The sequence below is a fragment of the Globicephala melas genome, chromosome 17 (assembly GCF_963455315.2).
Source record: "Globicephala melas chromosome 17, mGloMel1.2, whole genome shotgun sequence".
In the NCBI taxonomy this organism is placed as follows: domain Eukaryota; kingdom Metazoa; phylum Chordata; class Mammalia; order Artiodactyla; family Delphinidae; genus Globicephala; species Globicephala melas.
In genome coordinates, this window is record NC_083330.1 from 61403357 (window position 1) to 61419483 (window position 16127).

The 16127-nt window shown below is 37.2% G+C and overlaps 1 protein-coding gene across 5 annotated transcripts in view; it reads left to right on the plus strand.

Annotated features, from left to right (window-relative positions):
* The window catches only part of COL14A1 (collagen type XIV alpha 1 chain), a 268310-nt gene that overhangs the window by 43037 nt on the left and 209146 nt on the right, over positions 1–16127 (plus strand). For all 5 annotated transcript variants that reach the window (XM_030875687.3, XM_030875690.3, XM_060287056.2 and 2 more), the window contains 2 exons: positions 8295–8411; positions 15208–15351. In XM_030875687.3, coding sequence (XP_030731547.1) covers positions 8295–8411; positions 15208–15351 — 261 coding nt within the window. The remainder of the gene's footprint in view (positions 1–8294; positions 8412–15207; positions 15352–16127) is intronic.

Consider the following 16127-nt stretch of genomic DNA (forward strand, 5'->3'; position numbering starts at 1 on the left):
ATATACTTAACTCTGTAATAAATATAAATGCTTGCATGAACTTGACTCAAAAGTTAATTGTGTCAGTTAAAATCTTTAAAGACAAAAATTAAGTGTAAAGCTTGATTTCTAGCACACATCAAGAACCCAGAGCGAGCCAACGAACTCATCTTTTGTGTAGTGAAGTCAGGCTTCCTATGTGGGTTACGGCCGATTACAACATTTGTGAATATATAAACATCCCAAATGGGGATTTCGCAAGAAGACCAAGGAGGGTCCAGTTGTTACCTTCTTCGACTGCAGGGTTAGCCTTGTTACTGAAAGTACAGGGGTATTTTTATTTTGTTGTGCTGTATTTTTTGAGAGGGAAGATTCTCTTTAAACTCAAAGAATTTAAAGGATCATGAGAGATTACTACAAGCAACTATATGCTAATAAAATGGACAACCTGGAAGAAATGGACAAATTCTTAAAAAGCACAACCTTCCGAGACTGAACCAGGAAGAAATAGAAAATATAAACAGACCAATCACAAGCACTGAAATTGAGACTGTGATTAAAAATCTCCAACAAACAAAATCCCAGGACCAGATGACTTCACAGGCGAATTCTATCAAACTTTTAGAGAAGAGCTAACACCTATCATTCTCAAACACCTATCCTTCTCTCCTTCTCTCACTCCCAAACTCATTCTATGAGGCCATCATTGCGCTGATACCAAAACCAGACAAAGATGCCACAAAAAAAGAAAACTACAGGCCAATATCACTGATGAACATAGATGCAAAAATACTCAACAAAATACTAGCAAACAGAATCCAACAGCACATGAAAAGGATCATACACCATGATCAAGTGGAGTCTATCCCAGGAATGCAAGGATTCTTCAATATATGCAAATCAATCAATGTGATACACCATACTAACAAACTGAAGGATAAAAACCATAAGATCATCTCAATAGATGCAGAAAAAGTTTTCGACAAAATTCAACACCCATTTATGATAAAAACCCTCTAGAAAGTGGACATAGAGGGAACTTACCTCAACATAATAAAGGCCATATATGACAAACCCACAGCCAACATCGTTCTCAGTGGTGAAAAACTGAAACCATTTCCACTAAGATCAGGAAAAAGACAAGGTTGCCCACTCTCACCACTATTCTTCAACATAGTTTTGGAAGCTTTAGCCACAGCAATCAGAGAAGAAAAAGAAATAAAAGGAATCCAAATTGGAAAAGAAGAAGTAAAATTGTCACTGTTTGCAGATGACATGATACTATATATAGAGAATCCTAAAGATGCATCAGAAAACTACTAGAGCTAATCAATGAATTTGGTAAAGTAGCAGGATACAAAAGTAATGCACAGAAATCTCTTGCATTCCTGTACACTAATGATGAAGAATCTGAAAGAGAAATTAAGGAAACACTCCCATTACCATTGCAACAAAAAGAATAAAGTACCTAGGAATAAACCAACCTAAGGAGACAAAGACCTGCATTCAGAAAACTATAAGACACTGATTAAAGAAATTAAAGATGATACAAACAGATGGACAGATATACCATGTTCTTGGATTGGAAGAATCAACATTGTGAAAATGACTATACCACCCAAAGCAATCTACAGATTCCATGCAATCCCTATCAAACTACCAATGGCATTTTTCACAGAACTAGAGCAAAAAATTTCACAATTTCTATGGAAGCACAAAAGACCCCAAATAGCAAAAGCAATCTTGAGAAAGAGAAATGGAGCTGTAGGAATCAGGTTCCCTAACTTCAGACTATACTACAAAGCTACATTAATCAAGACAGTATGGTACTGGCACAAAAACAGAAATATAGATCAGTGGAACAGGAGAGAAAGCATAGAGATAAACCCATGTGCATATGGTCACCTTATCTTTGATAAAGGAGGCAAGAATATACAATGGAGAAAAGACAGCCTCTTCAATAAGTGGTACTGGGAAAACTGGACAGCTACATGTAAAAGAATGAAATTAGAACACTCACTAAAACCATACACAAAAATAAACTTAAAATGGATTAAAGACCTAAATGTAAGGCCAGATGCTATAAAGCTGTTAGAAGAAAACAGGCAGAACACTCTATGACGTAAATCACAGCAAGATCCTTTTTAACCCACCTCTTAGAGAAATGGAAATAAAAAGAAACAAATGGGACCTAATGAAACTTAAAAGCTTTTGCACAACAAAGGAAACTATAAACAAGACAAATAGACAACCCTCAGAATGGGAGAAAATATTTGCAAATGAAGGAACTGGCAAAGGATTAATCTCCAAAATTTACAAGCAGCTCATGCAGCTCAGTATCAGAAAAACAAACAACCCAATCTAAAAATGGGCAGAAGACCTAAATAGACATTTCTCCAAAGAAGATATACAGATTGCCAACAAACACATGAAAGGATGCTCAACATCAATAATCATTAGAGAAATGCAAATCAAAACTACAATGAGGTATCACCTCACACTAGTCAGAATGGCCATCATCAAAAAATCTACAAACTATAAATGCTGGAGAGGGTGTGGAGAAAGGGGAACCCTCTTGCCCTGTTGGGGGGGAATGTAAATTGATACAGCCACTATGGAGAACAGTATGGAGGTTCCTCAAAAAACTAAAAATAGAACTACTATACTACCCAGCCATCCCACTAGCGGACATATATCTTGAGAAGACCATAATTCAAAAAGAGTCACATACCACAATGTTCACTGCAGCTTTATTTACAGTAGCCAGGACATGGAAGCAATCTAAGTGTCTATTGACAGATGAATGGATAAGGAAGATGTGGCACATATATACAATGGAATATTACTCAGCCATAAAAAGAAACAAAATTGAGTTATTTGTAGTGAGGTGGATGGACCTAGAGTCTGTCATACAGAGTGAAGTAAGTCAGAAAGAGAAAAACAAATACCATGTGCTAACACATATATACGGAATCTTAAAAAAAAAAAAAAAAGGTTCTGAGGAACCTAGGGGCAGGACAGGAATAAAGATGCAGACATAGAGAATGGACTTGAGGACACAGGGAGGGGGAAGGGTAAGCTGGGACGAAGTGAGAGAGTGGCATGGACATATATACACTACCAAATGTAAAATAGATCACTAGTGGGAAGCAGCCGCATAGCACAGGGAGATCAGCTTGGTGCGTTGTGTCCACCTAGAGGGGTGGTCTAGGCAGGGTGGGAGAGAGACGCAAGAGGGAAGAGATATGGGGATGTATGTATAGGTATAGCTGATTCACTTTGTTATACAGCAGAAACTAACACACCATTGTAAAGCAATTATACTCCAATAAAGATGTTAAAAAAATAAAATAAAATTTAAAAAACTCAGAGAGTTTCACTGCAATCATTCTCATAGAAATCAAATCTTGTAGGCAGAAAAGGAATGTTTATGTCTTCTGTCAAAGACTCATTGTTATCAGGTACTTAGGAAATTTTATTAATACGAATATGTATTAAAGGACTAATTTTCTGCCCTCCCTTCCTTCCTTCCTTTCTTTCACTTCAGTTCAACTCACCTCATCTGAAATCTTTCTAATGGAATACTCTCGTTAATTTTTGAAACACTACTTTTTACAAAGGAACACTGAAATGAAGATCTTCTGTTCTTCCCTACTCATGGTCACCTCCCTTCTCACTTTTCTTTATATAAATTTATTTATTTATTTATTTATTGGCTGAGTTGTGTCTTTGTTGCTGCGCACGGGCTTTCTGTAATTGCGGCGAGCAGGGGCTACCCTTCGTTGCAGTGCGTGGGCTTCTCATTGTGGTGGCTTCTCTTGTTGCAGAGCACGGGCTCTAGGCATGCGGGCTTCAGTAGTTGTGGCTCATGGGCTCTAGAGTGCCGGCTCCGTAGTTGTGGTGCATGGTCTTAGTTGCTCTGTGGCATGTGGGATCTCCTGGACCCAGAGCTCGAACCCCTGTCCCCTGCATTGGCAGGCAGATTCTTAACCACTGCACCACCAGGGAAGTCTCCCTCTTGCTTCTCTAACAGTCTCTTGGTTTTCGTCCAAGGAACAACACTCCCTCCACCACCACACAGAGCCTTGGCTGCTGTATCCACCAGACTTCCTCTCTGGGCTAAGGGGTGAGAAAATGACTCAAACCAGTCAGGCCAACTCTCCCAAGAATCTGAAACTTGTGTCCAGTGATGGAAGGATGGAAAATAGCTCCAGTCATTTCATTCCAAAGACATGCCCTAAGAAAAAAATGGTCACTAGTTCCTAGAAACTGTATCCAGAGTGTTCCCAGATTCCTATACTTTCAAAGCCTATTTAACTTTTACTATAATTATATGACCTACTTCATTATCTCCCAGTAAATACATTTTTTGCTTAAATTGGCCAGAGAAAGTTTCTTTTATTTGCAACCAAAAATCTCTGACTGATAGAAATGGAGCAGTATGGGCACTGAGAGTGTTTTCCCCTTCAAAACATAGTTTAGGGTGCTGTACTGGTGGAATAAACTATTATATTTATTAAGCAAAAAACCTTTAAACAGCAGAGAAGTATTTGTATTATATTTCCAAGTGGTCTTAAAAACCACAAACAAATAACAGAAGACCTTAACTTTTTATCTCAGTCATTTTTTAATTAAATGTATTGGTAAATGTATTAAAAGTATTGTTTTAGAAATAGGAGAAATTAAAATTTGAGGGAAATTTACTCTGGAATATGCTAGAGAGTTCTCTTTATCTTGCTTAGAATCTAAAATGTTATAATCTCATGATCTATTACAAAGATGGTGAAAACAGTAGTAAAGAAAATATTCTCAAACTTCCAAATATATTTGACTACTAATAACAGCAAAAAGTATGGGTAAATGTGTTAACACAGAGGTCTCTATAAAGTGAAATCTAGCCCCTATGCAAAGTCTCAAATGTATATGCTTTGAAGTTTTTAAGTGACAGCTACTTTATCTTTAGTGTTTCCTTTTTGTAACCATCCCAAACAAACACTGCTAGAACCAAGTATAGATTTACTGTGAAGTTCTGAGACAGTATTGGTGCCATCATTCTGTCATGCTATACATATTTTTTCCCTACAACCAACACACCATTATATTCTCTGTGTTCCAATTCATTTAATAACTTGTATTGAAAAGAAAATACTGGAATAATCCAGATATAAACAGTTATTTGGGTCAGTGGAGGTTCACATTCTCTGTAGAGGGAAAGTTAAGAATTACATGGAGAGACTAAGAGGTAAAGTGCATTAGGTTGATAAGGAGGAGAGAGTTAGTTTCCTGTATACCTTTTAATACTGACTGTATTAGTTCTCTATTGCTGCTGTAACAAATTATAACAAAGCCAGTGCTTAAAACAAGAGAGAATTTTTCTTCCCAACTGATCCCTGTGTGTTGCAGGAAGTAGTTGGAAGTATGGTCATTAACTCCAACTGTTTTAAAACTATTTGACCATGCAAAGAGTCAAGTTCCATTCCTTTTCAAACAAGTGAGCCTCACTTTGAAGGGCGTGCTGTTTCTTGCATCTGACTTTTCTACAGCCTTAAATTCCAAACATTAGACATTAGCACTCCTTAAACACTTTATCACATTTCGACTTCCTTGCTCTACTGATGAATGACTCTTTCAGCACCAACACTGCCATTTTTTCAGGATTACCATGTTTATCTAGTAATGTCACTTTGCACACTTTATATATATTGTGCACTTATTTCAGAGGTTAGCATACTGTTTCTGCAAAAGGCCAGATAATAAATATTCCAGGCATTGTGGGCTATACGGTATCTATCACAACTACTCAACTTTGCCATTGCAGTGTGAAATAAGCCGCAGACAATATGTAAACAAATCAGCATGGCTGTGTTCCAATAAAACTTTATTTATAAAAGCAGGCAATGGGCCAGATTTGGCCCATGAGTGGTAGTTTGCCAACCCCTGACATACTTTATAAGATAGCAGAAATCAAAAATAAAAGTGCAGATCCCAGACTTCCCTGGTGACCTACTGGTTAGGATTCTGGGCTTTCACTGCAGTGGCCTGGGTTCAATCCCTGGCCTGGGAAGATCCCACAAGCTGTGAAGTGTGGCCAAAAACAAGAAAAAAAAAATGCAGATCCCAGTAATACAAATAGTAGATTTCAAAAACTAAGTTCAATTAAAACAAAGCTAGAAATCATTAGAAATGCTTAAAAATACACACCAGAGGGGCTTCCCTGGTGGCGCAGTGGTTGAGAGTACGCCTGCCGATGCAGGGGACACGGGTTCGTGCCCCGGTCCAGGAAGATCCCACGTGCTGCGGAGCGGCTGGGCCCGTGAGCCATGGCTGCTGAGCCTGCGTGCCCGGAGCCTGTGCTCGGCAACGGGAGAGGCCACAACAGTGAGAGGCCCGTGTACCGAAAAAAAAACCAAAAACCAAAAAAAAAACACACACCAGAAGCCTCTGTCAGGCCTTTAGTAACCTTTATACTGTGTACTCAGTTTTTAAAAAAAGGAGCAAAAATGAGGACCTTGCGATAAGCTTGGTCAAGGATGTCTACCAGCCCACTGGCAAGATTTGGCTCAGAAACTGGATGTGTTGTTTAACATTTAAAAACTTTTATTTTTAATTTTCTTCCATAAGTAATAAGAATCTATCTATAAATACATTTTTCTCCCTAAGTTCCAGTCGAAGCCAAACAGTAATAGTTCCTCTGTTCATCCAAATGTTAGGTTTAACCAACTTCCTTTTCTAGTTCAACATAACAGTTCTTATGATAAATCCATATTTTCCCATAAGCCAGAGAAATGTAGACTTTTTCATTCAAGTCATATTGAGAATGGGAAGCTTGTGTTTTTGTTTTGTGTGACTAGCATCCTCTGCTAAGAGGTAGTAAATGGCAAGTAGAGAGAGAATACTACTCTTAAGATTGTGTCCTTCAGTTCTCGCTGATTTCAGATGAGTGGAGAGTTTGTAGTGTTAAATTACTCATTCTTCTAGCTAAGTGAAGGGTGACTTCTTAATATAAATCTTCTCCCGAAGAAACAGAGCATTTTGTTTGAGGTCAGAGAGTGTCATGCACCAGTATGTGAACTTGGATGAATCTCTTAGCTTCTCCTTGTATCCCTTATATATAAAATTGGGATAGCAATGTATTTTTGTGAATATTAAATAAGCTTTTGAGATCATCCATTAGATGAAGTAAAAGAGGAGGGGAACAAACATTTATTGGCCACCTATTATAATGCGTTATATCCGTTATCTTCTTTAACATTTTCACTTATCCTGTGCAGAAAGTATTGCTGTCACCTTTTCTAAAGATAAGGCGTTGGAAGAAACAATCTCTTGCTCAAGCTTATTCATCTAATAAGTGACAGAACTGGGAATCAAACTAATGTCCAAACCCCGTATTATGCTATATACCTATTAAGAAGAATGTTTGTTTCCTTCCCCAGACTCTGTGTCCTAAAGTGGGAAAGAAAGGCCAGGCATAAAAGTGGGTAATAAGTGCTAACTTTTCTGTTAAGCATTAAATTTTCTTTTGTGACAAACTAATTTATATATTATATAGTAAAAATCTTCTTACGAAAATATTTCTTTAGAAATTCTGGAGCACTGCTGTAGAGTTCCAAAGATATGTTTTGAAGTTTGAATGACTTACACAAAAAGTAATATAGACCGACCTATTTTGTGAACTATCGGGAAAGATTAAATATGCTGGGATGATTCATGACCATGTGCTGTGTGTCTTTCTGAAAGGTATAAATCAGCTACACGTGAAGAATGAATTCAAGTTTATAAAGCAATTATCTTTTATTATTATTATTTTTTTTTATTTTGGTCCTTTACAATCTCTTTCTCAAAATGTTTTTAAATGAAGATCTTATTACTATAATATGTCTGTAATGACCTTAAATTATCATATCATAAAAAGTACTCAATTAATAAAGTGAAAAACCTAAAGGCATAAAACAGATCCCACTAGAGTAGATTACAAAAGCTTTTGTATTCCAAGTACAAAAATTCATCCTTATAACATAATAAAAACATTTTACAAGGTTGGCTTCAATTATTAAGCTGGACTAAGGTATTAAATTCTAACCCTAAGTCATAGTTGTTTGTCACAAGATCAGTACTACTTGGCAAATGCTTATCTCCTGAGTAAGAAACAAATGCTTTTGAGTTTGTGTTATTTTGCAAACTGATCAACTCACTAATGCAGTTGTAGAAAGAACATGAAGTCTTGCATATTCTGATTACAGTAATTTGGCTTTTCAACTTAACAGTGGAAGTTTAAAAGTTTCAAAATTTAAAAAAATTTTGTTTTTCCTTTTCAGTGGCTCCACCCACAAGGTTAAGATATAATGTATTATCTCATGATAGTATCCAGATTTCATGGAAGGCTCCGAGAGGGAAATTTGGTGGATACAAACTTCTTGTGACTCCAGCTTCAGGTAAAAACACTCAACTGTATTTTTTAGAGTATTAGAAATTTTTTGCACACAGGGACCTAAAAATGTATTGTGCTAAGTGCTGCTTTAAGCTCATTTGAAGGATTTTGGTTTTATTTAAGCTTTGGAGCTTGAAATCTTACCCTCTACTCAAGAAAATAATGTTCCCCAAATTTAAAGAATAACTATTGGACTCCCCATAATTTTCCTCAGGCAAAATTTTCAGACTATCAAGAATCCTCACTACCTCTGTTTCAACATGTATCAGTTCTTTTGGTCTATTGACAATTAAAAATTACCTCCAAAGTTTTAGCCTAGCCACAGCAATCAGAGAAGAAAAAGAAATAAAAGTAATCCAAATTGGGAAACAAGAAGTAAAGCTGTCACTGTTTGCAGATGACATGATACTATACATAGAGAATCGTAAAGATGCTACCAGAAAACTACTATAGCTAATCAATGAATTTGGTGAAGTAGCAGCATACAAAAGTAATGCACAGAAATCTCTTGCATTCCTATACACTCACTAATGATGAAATATCTGAAAGAGAAATTAAGGAAACACTCCCATTTACCACTGCAACAAAAAGAATAAAATACCTAGGAATAAACCTACCTAAGGAGACAAAAGACCTGTATGCAAAAATTATAAGACACTGATGAAAGAAACTAAATGTGATACAAACAGATGGACAGATATACCATGTTTCTGGATTGGAAGAATCAACATTGTGAAAATGACTATAGTACCCAAAGCAATCTACAGATTCAATTCAATCGCTGTCAAATTACCAATGGCATGTTTTACAGAACTAGAACAAAAAATCTTAAAGTTTGTATGGAGATACAAAAGACCCTGAATAGCCAAAGCAGTCTTTTTTTTTTTTTTAAACATCTTTATTGGAATATCATTGCTTTACAATGGTGTGTTAGTTTCTGCTTTATAACAAAATGAATCAGTTATACATATACATATGTTCCCATATCTCTTCCCTCTTGTGTCTGCCTCCCTGCCCCCCTCCCTGTCCCACCCCTCTAGGTGGTCACAAAGCACCGAGCTGATCTCCCTGTGCTATGCGGCTGCTTCCCACAAGCTATCTATTTTATATTTGGTAGTGTATATATGTCCATGCCACTCTCTCACTTTGTCACAGCTTACCCTTCACCTGCCCCATATACTCCAGTCCCTTCTCCAGTAGGTCTGTGCTTTATTCTCGTCTTGCCCCTAGGTTCTTCATGACCTTTTTTATTTTTTCTTAGATTCCATATATATGTTTTAGCATACGGTATTTGTTTTTCTCTTTCTGACGTACTTCACTCTGTATGACAGACTCTAGGTCCATCCACCTCACTACAAATAACTCAATTTCGTTTCTTTTTATGGCTGAGTAATATTTCATTGTATGTATGTGCCACATCTTCTTTATACATTCATCTGTTGATGGACTCTTAGGTTGCTTCCATGTCCTGGCTATTGTAAGTAGAGCTGCAGTGAACACTGTGGTACATGACTCTTTTTGAACTATGGTTTTCTCAGGGTATATGCCCAGTAGTGGGATTGCTGGGTTGTATGGTAGTTCTATTTTTAGTTTTTCAAGGAACCTCCATACTGTTCTCCATAGTGGCTGTATCAATTTACATTCCCACCAAAAGTGCAAGAGTGTTCCCTTTTCTCCACACCCTCTCCAACATTTATTGTTTCTAGATTTTTTGATAATGGCCATTCTGACTGGTGTGAGATGATATCTCATTGTAGTTTTGATTTGCATTTCTCTAATGATTAATGATGTTGAGCATCCTTTCATGTGTTTGTTGGCAATCTGTATATCTTCTTTGGAGAAATGTCTATTTAGGTCTTCTGCCCATTTTTGGATTGGGTTGTTTGTTGTTTTGATATTGAGCTGCTTGTAAATATTGGAGATTAATCCTTTGTCAGTTGCTTCATTTGCAAATATTTTCTCCCATTTTGAGGGTTGTCTTTTGGTCTTGTTTATGGTTTCCTTTGCTGTGCAAAAGCTTTTAAGTTTCATTAGGTCCCGTTTGTTTATTTTTGTTTGTATTTCCATTTCTCCAGGAGGTGGGTCAAAAAGGATCTTGCTATGATTTATGTCATAGAGTGTTCTGCCTATGTTTTCCTCTAAGAGTTTGATAGTGTCTGGCCTTACATTTAGGTCTTTAATCCATTTTAAGTTTATTTTTTGTGTATGGTGTCAGGGAGTGTTCTAATTTCATAGTTTTACATGTAGCTGTCCAGTTTTCCCAGCACCACTTATTGAAGAGGCTGTCTTTTCTCCACTGTATATTTTTGCCTCCCTTATCAAAGATAAGGTGATCATATATGCATGGGTTTATCTCTGTGCTTTCTATCCTGTTCCATTGATCTATATTTCTGTTTTTGTGCCAGTACTATACTGTCTTGATTACTGTAGCTTTGTAGCAGAGTCTGAAGTCAGGGAGCCTGATTCCTCCAGCTCCGTTTTTCTTTCTCAAGATTGCTTTGCCTGTTTGGGGTCTTTTGCATTTCCATACAAATTGTGAAATTTTTTGTTCTAGTTCTGTGAAAAATGCCAGTGGTAGTTTGATAGGGATTGCATTGAATGTGTAGATTGCTTTGGGTAGTATAGTCATTTTTACAATGTTGATTCTTTCAATTCAAGAACATGGTATATCTCTCCATCTATTTGTGTAATCTTTAATTTCTTTCATCAGTGTATTATAATTTCCTGCATACACGTCTTTTGTCTCCTAGGTAGGTTTATTCCTAGATATTTCATTCTTTGTGTTGCAGTGGTAAATGGGAATGTTTTCTAAATTTCACTTTCAGATTTTTCACCATTAGGGTATAGGTATGCTAGAGATTTCCGTGCATTAATTTTGTATCTTGCTACTTTACCATATTCATTGATTAGCTCTAGTAGTTTTCTGGTAGCATCTTTAGGATTCTCTATGTATAGTATCATGTCATCTGCAAACAGTGACAGCTTTATTTCTTCTTTTCCGATTTGGATTCCTTTTATTTCTTTTTCTTCTCTGATTGCTGTGGCTAAAACTTCCAAAACTATGTTGAATAATAGTGGTGAGAATGGGCAACCTTGTCTTGTTCCTGATCTTAGTGGAAATGGTTTCAGGTTTTCACCATTGAGGATGATGTTTGCTGTGGGTTTGTCATATATGGCCTTTATTATGTTGAGGTAAGCTCCCTCTATGCCTACTTTCTGCAGGGTTTTTATCATAAATGGGTGTTGAATTTTGTTGAAAGCTTTTTCTGCATCTGCTGAGATGATCATATGGTTTCTCTCCTTTAATTTTTTAATATGGTTTATCACATTGATTGCTTTCCTTATATTGAAGAATTCCTGCATTCCTGGGATAAACCCCACTTGATCATGGTGTATGTGCTGTTGGATTCTGTTTGCTAGTATTTTGTTGAGGATTTTTGCATCTATGTTCATCAGTGATATTGGCCTGTAGTTTTCTTTCTTTGTGATATCTTTGTCTGGTTTTGTTATCAGGGTGATGGTGGGTGGCCTCGTAGAATGAGTTTGACAGTGTTCCTCCCTGTGCTATATTTTGGAAGAGTTTGAGAAGTAAGCATGTTAGCTCTTCTCTAAATATTTGATAGAATTTGCCTGTGAAATCATCTGGTCCTGGGCTTTTGTTTGTTGGATGATTTTTTTGTTATTGTTAACATCTTTATTGGAATATAATTGCTTTAGAGTGTTGTGTTAGTTTCTGCTGTACAACAGTGCATCAGCTATATGTATATATATATCCCCATATCCCCTCCTTTTTGCGTCTCCGTCGCACCCTCCCTATCCCACCCCTCTAGGTGGTCACAAAGCCCCGAGCTGATCTCCCTGTGCTATTTTTAATCACAGTTTCAATTACAGTGCTTGTGATTCATCTGTTCGTATTTTCTCTTTCTTCCTGGTTCAGTCTCAGAAGGTTGTGCATTTCTAAGAATTTGTCCATTTCTTCCAGGTTGTCCATATTATTGGCATATAGTTGCTTGTAGTAATCTCTCATGATCCTTCGTATTTCTGCAGTGTCAGTTGTTACTTCTCCTTTTTCATTTCTAATTCTATTGATTTGAGTCTTCTCCCTTTTTTTCTTGATGATTCTGGCTAATAGTTTATCAGTTTTGTTTATCTTCTCAAAGAACCAGCTTTTAGTTTTATTGATCGTTACTATCATTTCCTTCATTTCTTTTTCATTTATTTCTTATCTGATCTTTATGATTTCTTTGCTTTGGCTAACTTTGGGTTTTTTTTGTTCTTCTTTCTCCGATTGCTTTAGGTGTAAGGTTATGTTGTTTATTTGAGATGTTTCTTGTTTCTTGAGGTAGGATTGTATTGCTGCAAACTTCCCTCTTAGAACTGCTTTTGCTGCATCCCATAGGTTTTGGGTCATCGTGTTTTCATTGTCATTTGTTTCCGGGTATTTTTTGATTTCCTCTTTGATTACTTCAGTGATCTCTTGGTTATTAAGTAGTGTATTGTTTAGCCTCCATGTGCTTTTAAATTTTTACCGATTTTTTCCTGTAACTGATATCTAGTCTCATAGCAGTGTGGTCGGAAAAGATACTTGATACGATTTCAATTTTCTTAAATATACCAAGGCTTGATTTATGACCCAAGATATGATCTATCATGGAGAATGATCCATGAGCACTTGAGAAGAATGTGTATTATGTTGTCTTTGGATGGAATGTCCTATAAATATCAATTAAGTCCATCTTATTTAATGTATCATTTAAAGCTTGTGTTTCCTTATTTATTTTCATTTTGGGTGAACTGTCCATTGGTGAAAGTGGGGTGTTAAAGTCCCCTACTATGATTGTGTTATTGTCGATTTCCCCTTTATGGATGTTAGTATTTGCCTTATGTATTGAGGTGCTCCTATGTTGGGTGCATAAATATTTATAATTGTTATATCTTCTTGGATCGATCCCTTGATCACTATGTAGTGTCCTTCTTTGTCTCTTGTAATAGTCTTATTTTAAACTCTATTTTGTCTCATATGAGAATTGCTACTCCAGGTTTCTTTTGATTTCCATTTGCATGGAATATCTTTTTCCATCCCCTCACTTTCAGTCTGTATGTGGCCCCAGGTCTGAAGTGGGTCTCTTGTGGACCCATATATATATGGGTCTTGTTTTTGTATCCATTCAGCCAGTCTATGTCTTTTGGTTAGAACATTTAATCCATTTACATTTAAGGTAATTATCGATATGCATGTTCCTATTCCCATTTTCTTAATTGTTTTGGGTTTTTTATTGTAAGTCTTTTCCTTCTCTTGTGTTTCCTGCCTAGAGAAGTTTCTTTAGTATTTGTTGTAAAGCTGGTTTGGTGGTGCTGAATTCTCTTAGCTTTTGCTTATGTGTAAAGGTTTTAATTTCTCCATCGAATCTGAATGAGATCCTTGCTGGGTAGAGTAATCTTGGGTGTAGGATTTTCTCCTTCATCACTTTAAATATTTCTTTCTTTCTTGTTTTTTTTTTGCGGTATGGGGGCCTCTCACTGTTGTGGCCTCTCCCGTTGCGGAGCACAGGCTCCAGACGGGCAGGTTCAGCGGCCATGGCTTACGGGCCCAGCTGCTCCATGGCATGTGGGATCTTCCCGGACCAAGGCATGAACCCGTGTCCCCTGCATCGGCAGGCGGACTCTCAACCACTGCGCCACCAGGGAAGCCCTCACACCAGTCAAAATGGCCATCATCAAAAAAATCTACAAACAATAAATGCTGGAGAGGTTGTGGAGAAAAGGGAACCCTCTTGCAGTGTTGGTGGGAAAGTAAATTGATACAGCCACTATGGAGAACAGTATGGAGGTTCCTTGAAAAACTAAAAATAGAACTACCATACGACCCAGCAACCCCACTACTGGGCATATGCCCTGAGAAAACCATAATTCAAAATGAGTCATGTACCACAATGTTCTTTGCAGCTCTGTTTACAATAGCCAGGGCATGGAAGCAACCTACGTGTCCATCCACAGATGAATGGATAAAGAAGATGTGGCACATATATACAATGGAATATGGCTCAGCCCTAAAAAGAAATGAAATTGAGTTCTTTTTAGTGAGGTGGATGGACCTAGAGTCTGTCATACACAGTGAAGTACGTCAGAAAGAGAAAAACAAATACCATATGCTAACACGTATATATGGAATCTAAAAAGAAAAAAAAATGGCCATGAAGAACCTAGGGGCAGGATGGGAATAAAGATGCAGACCTACTAGAGAATGGACTTGAGGACACAGGGAGGGGAACGGTAAGCTGGGACGAAGTGAGAGAGTGGCATGGACATATATACACTGCCAAATGTAAAACCGATAGCTAGTGGGAAGCAGTCGCATAGCACAGGGAGATCAGCTTGGTGCTTTGTGACCACCTAGAGGAGTGGGATGGGGTGGTGGAAGGGAGGGAGACACAAGAGGGAAGAGATATGGGGATATATGTATATGTATAGCTGTTTCCCTTCATTATAAAGCAGAAAGTGACACACCATTGTAAAGCAATTATACTCCAATAAAGATGTTAAAAAAAAAAGCAACCGTGTTATGATGAAAGATATTTGCAAATGTGTTTTTATCTAGTTTAGACAACTGTTTGTCTAATGCAAAGCGTATAACTGAAAGTGAGAATGAAAAGTGTACTAAAATTAGTATTATGTAATAGCATTATACATATTTTTGAATGTCTTCACCTTTAAAATCTTGATTTCTGGTTAGTAAAATTTCTTAATGTACACAGTTAACCCACTTCTTAGAACTGATTTATCTTTCTGTTTTATTATAGGTGGAAAAACCAATCAATTGAATCTCCAGAACACTGCAACTAAAGCGATTATTCAAGGTCTGATGCCAGACCAGAATTACACAGTGCAAATTATTGCATACAATAAAGACAGAGAAAGCAAGCCAGCCCAAGGCCAATTCAGAAGTATGTATTTACAGACCATCAAGGGCTGCCCTGGGACTCTATCTCAGCTCTGAGTTTGAGTCTGTGGTAAATATTGTATCGATAACAGGTTAAAATCCTAGATGGTTTAGATTTGAAAAGATCTTAAAAGACATTGAGTATAATCTTCTGTGAGTTCCTTTTATCTCTAATATTCTCTGTCCCTTCCTTTACCCATTTCATGGTGCTCCTACTTATCCTTTAAAAAGGTTTTAGTTCTTAAATGCTCTTCCGGACACTGTCCACTGAGCCTTATGCAGACATCTCATGTACCCAGCACATAATAGCTGCTCAATAAATACTTTCAGGATTCTGTAAAGGGAGGTACTCTCTCTGCCCCCATAATGGTCTAGCAAGAGAATGGATGGGAGTGTCTTCATATATGAGCCAGTTCTCAAATAGTAAGTTGGGAAAATACTTGACATACAGAGTCATTCTAAGCAGGAGAGAAAGCTCTGAGGCAGCCATATCCATGTCTGTGCTGTTCCATTAGAAAGCTTTTCCTTATGTTGAATTGAAAAGTTGTCCACAAAGACCCTGATTCTTTTGACTTTCAGGAAATATTCATTCATTCACTCATTCTTTTTTTTTTTTTTCCACTTAACAAGTGTATATTGCATGGCTACTAAGTGTGAGGCCCTGTTCTAAGCCCTGGGAACATGACAAATCCCTGCCCCCATGGACCTTATATTCTAGTGACCAGAGACTACAGCAACTCCCTCTTCCTGGAGATGACTTATCTAATTGGAGGGCAGAGT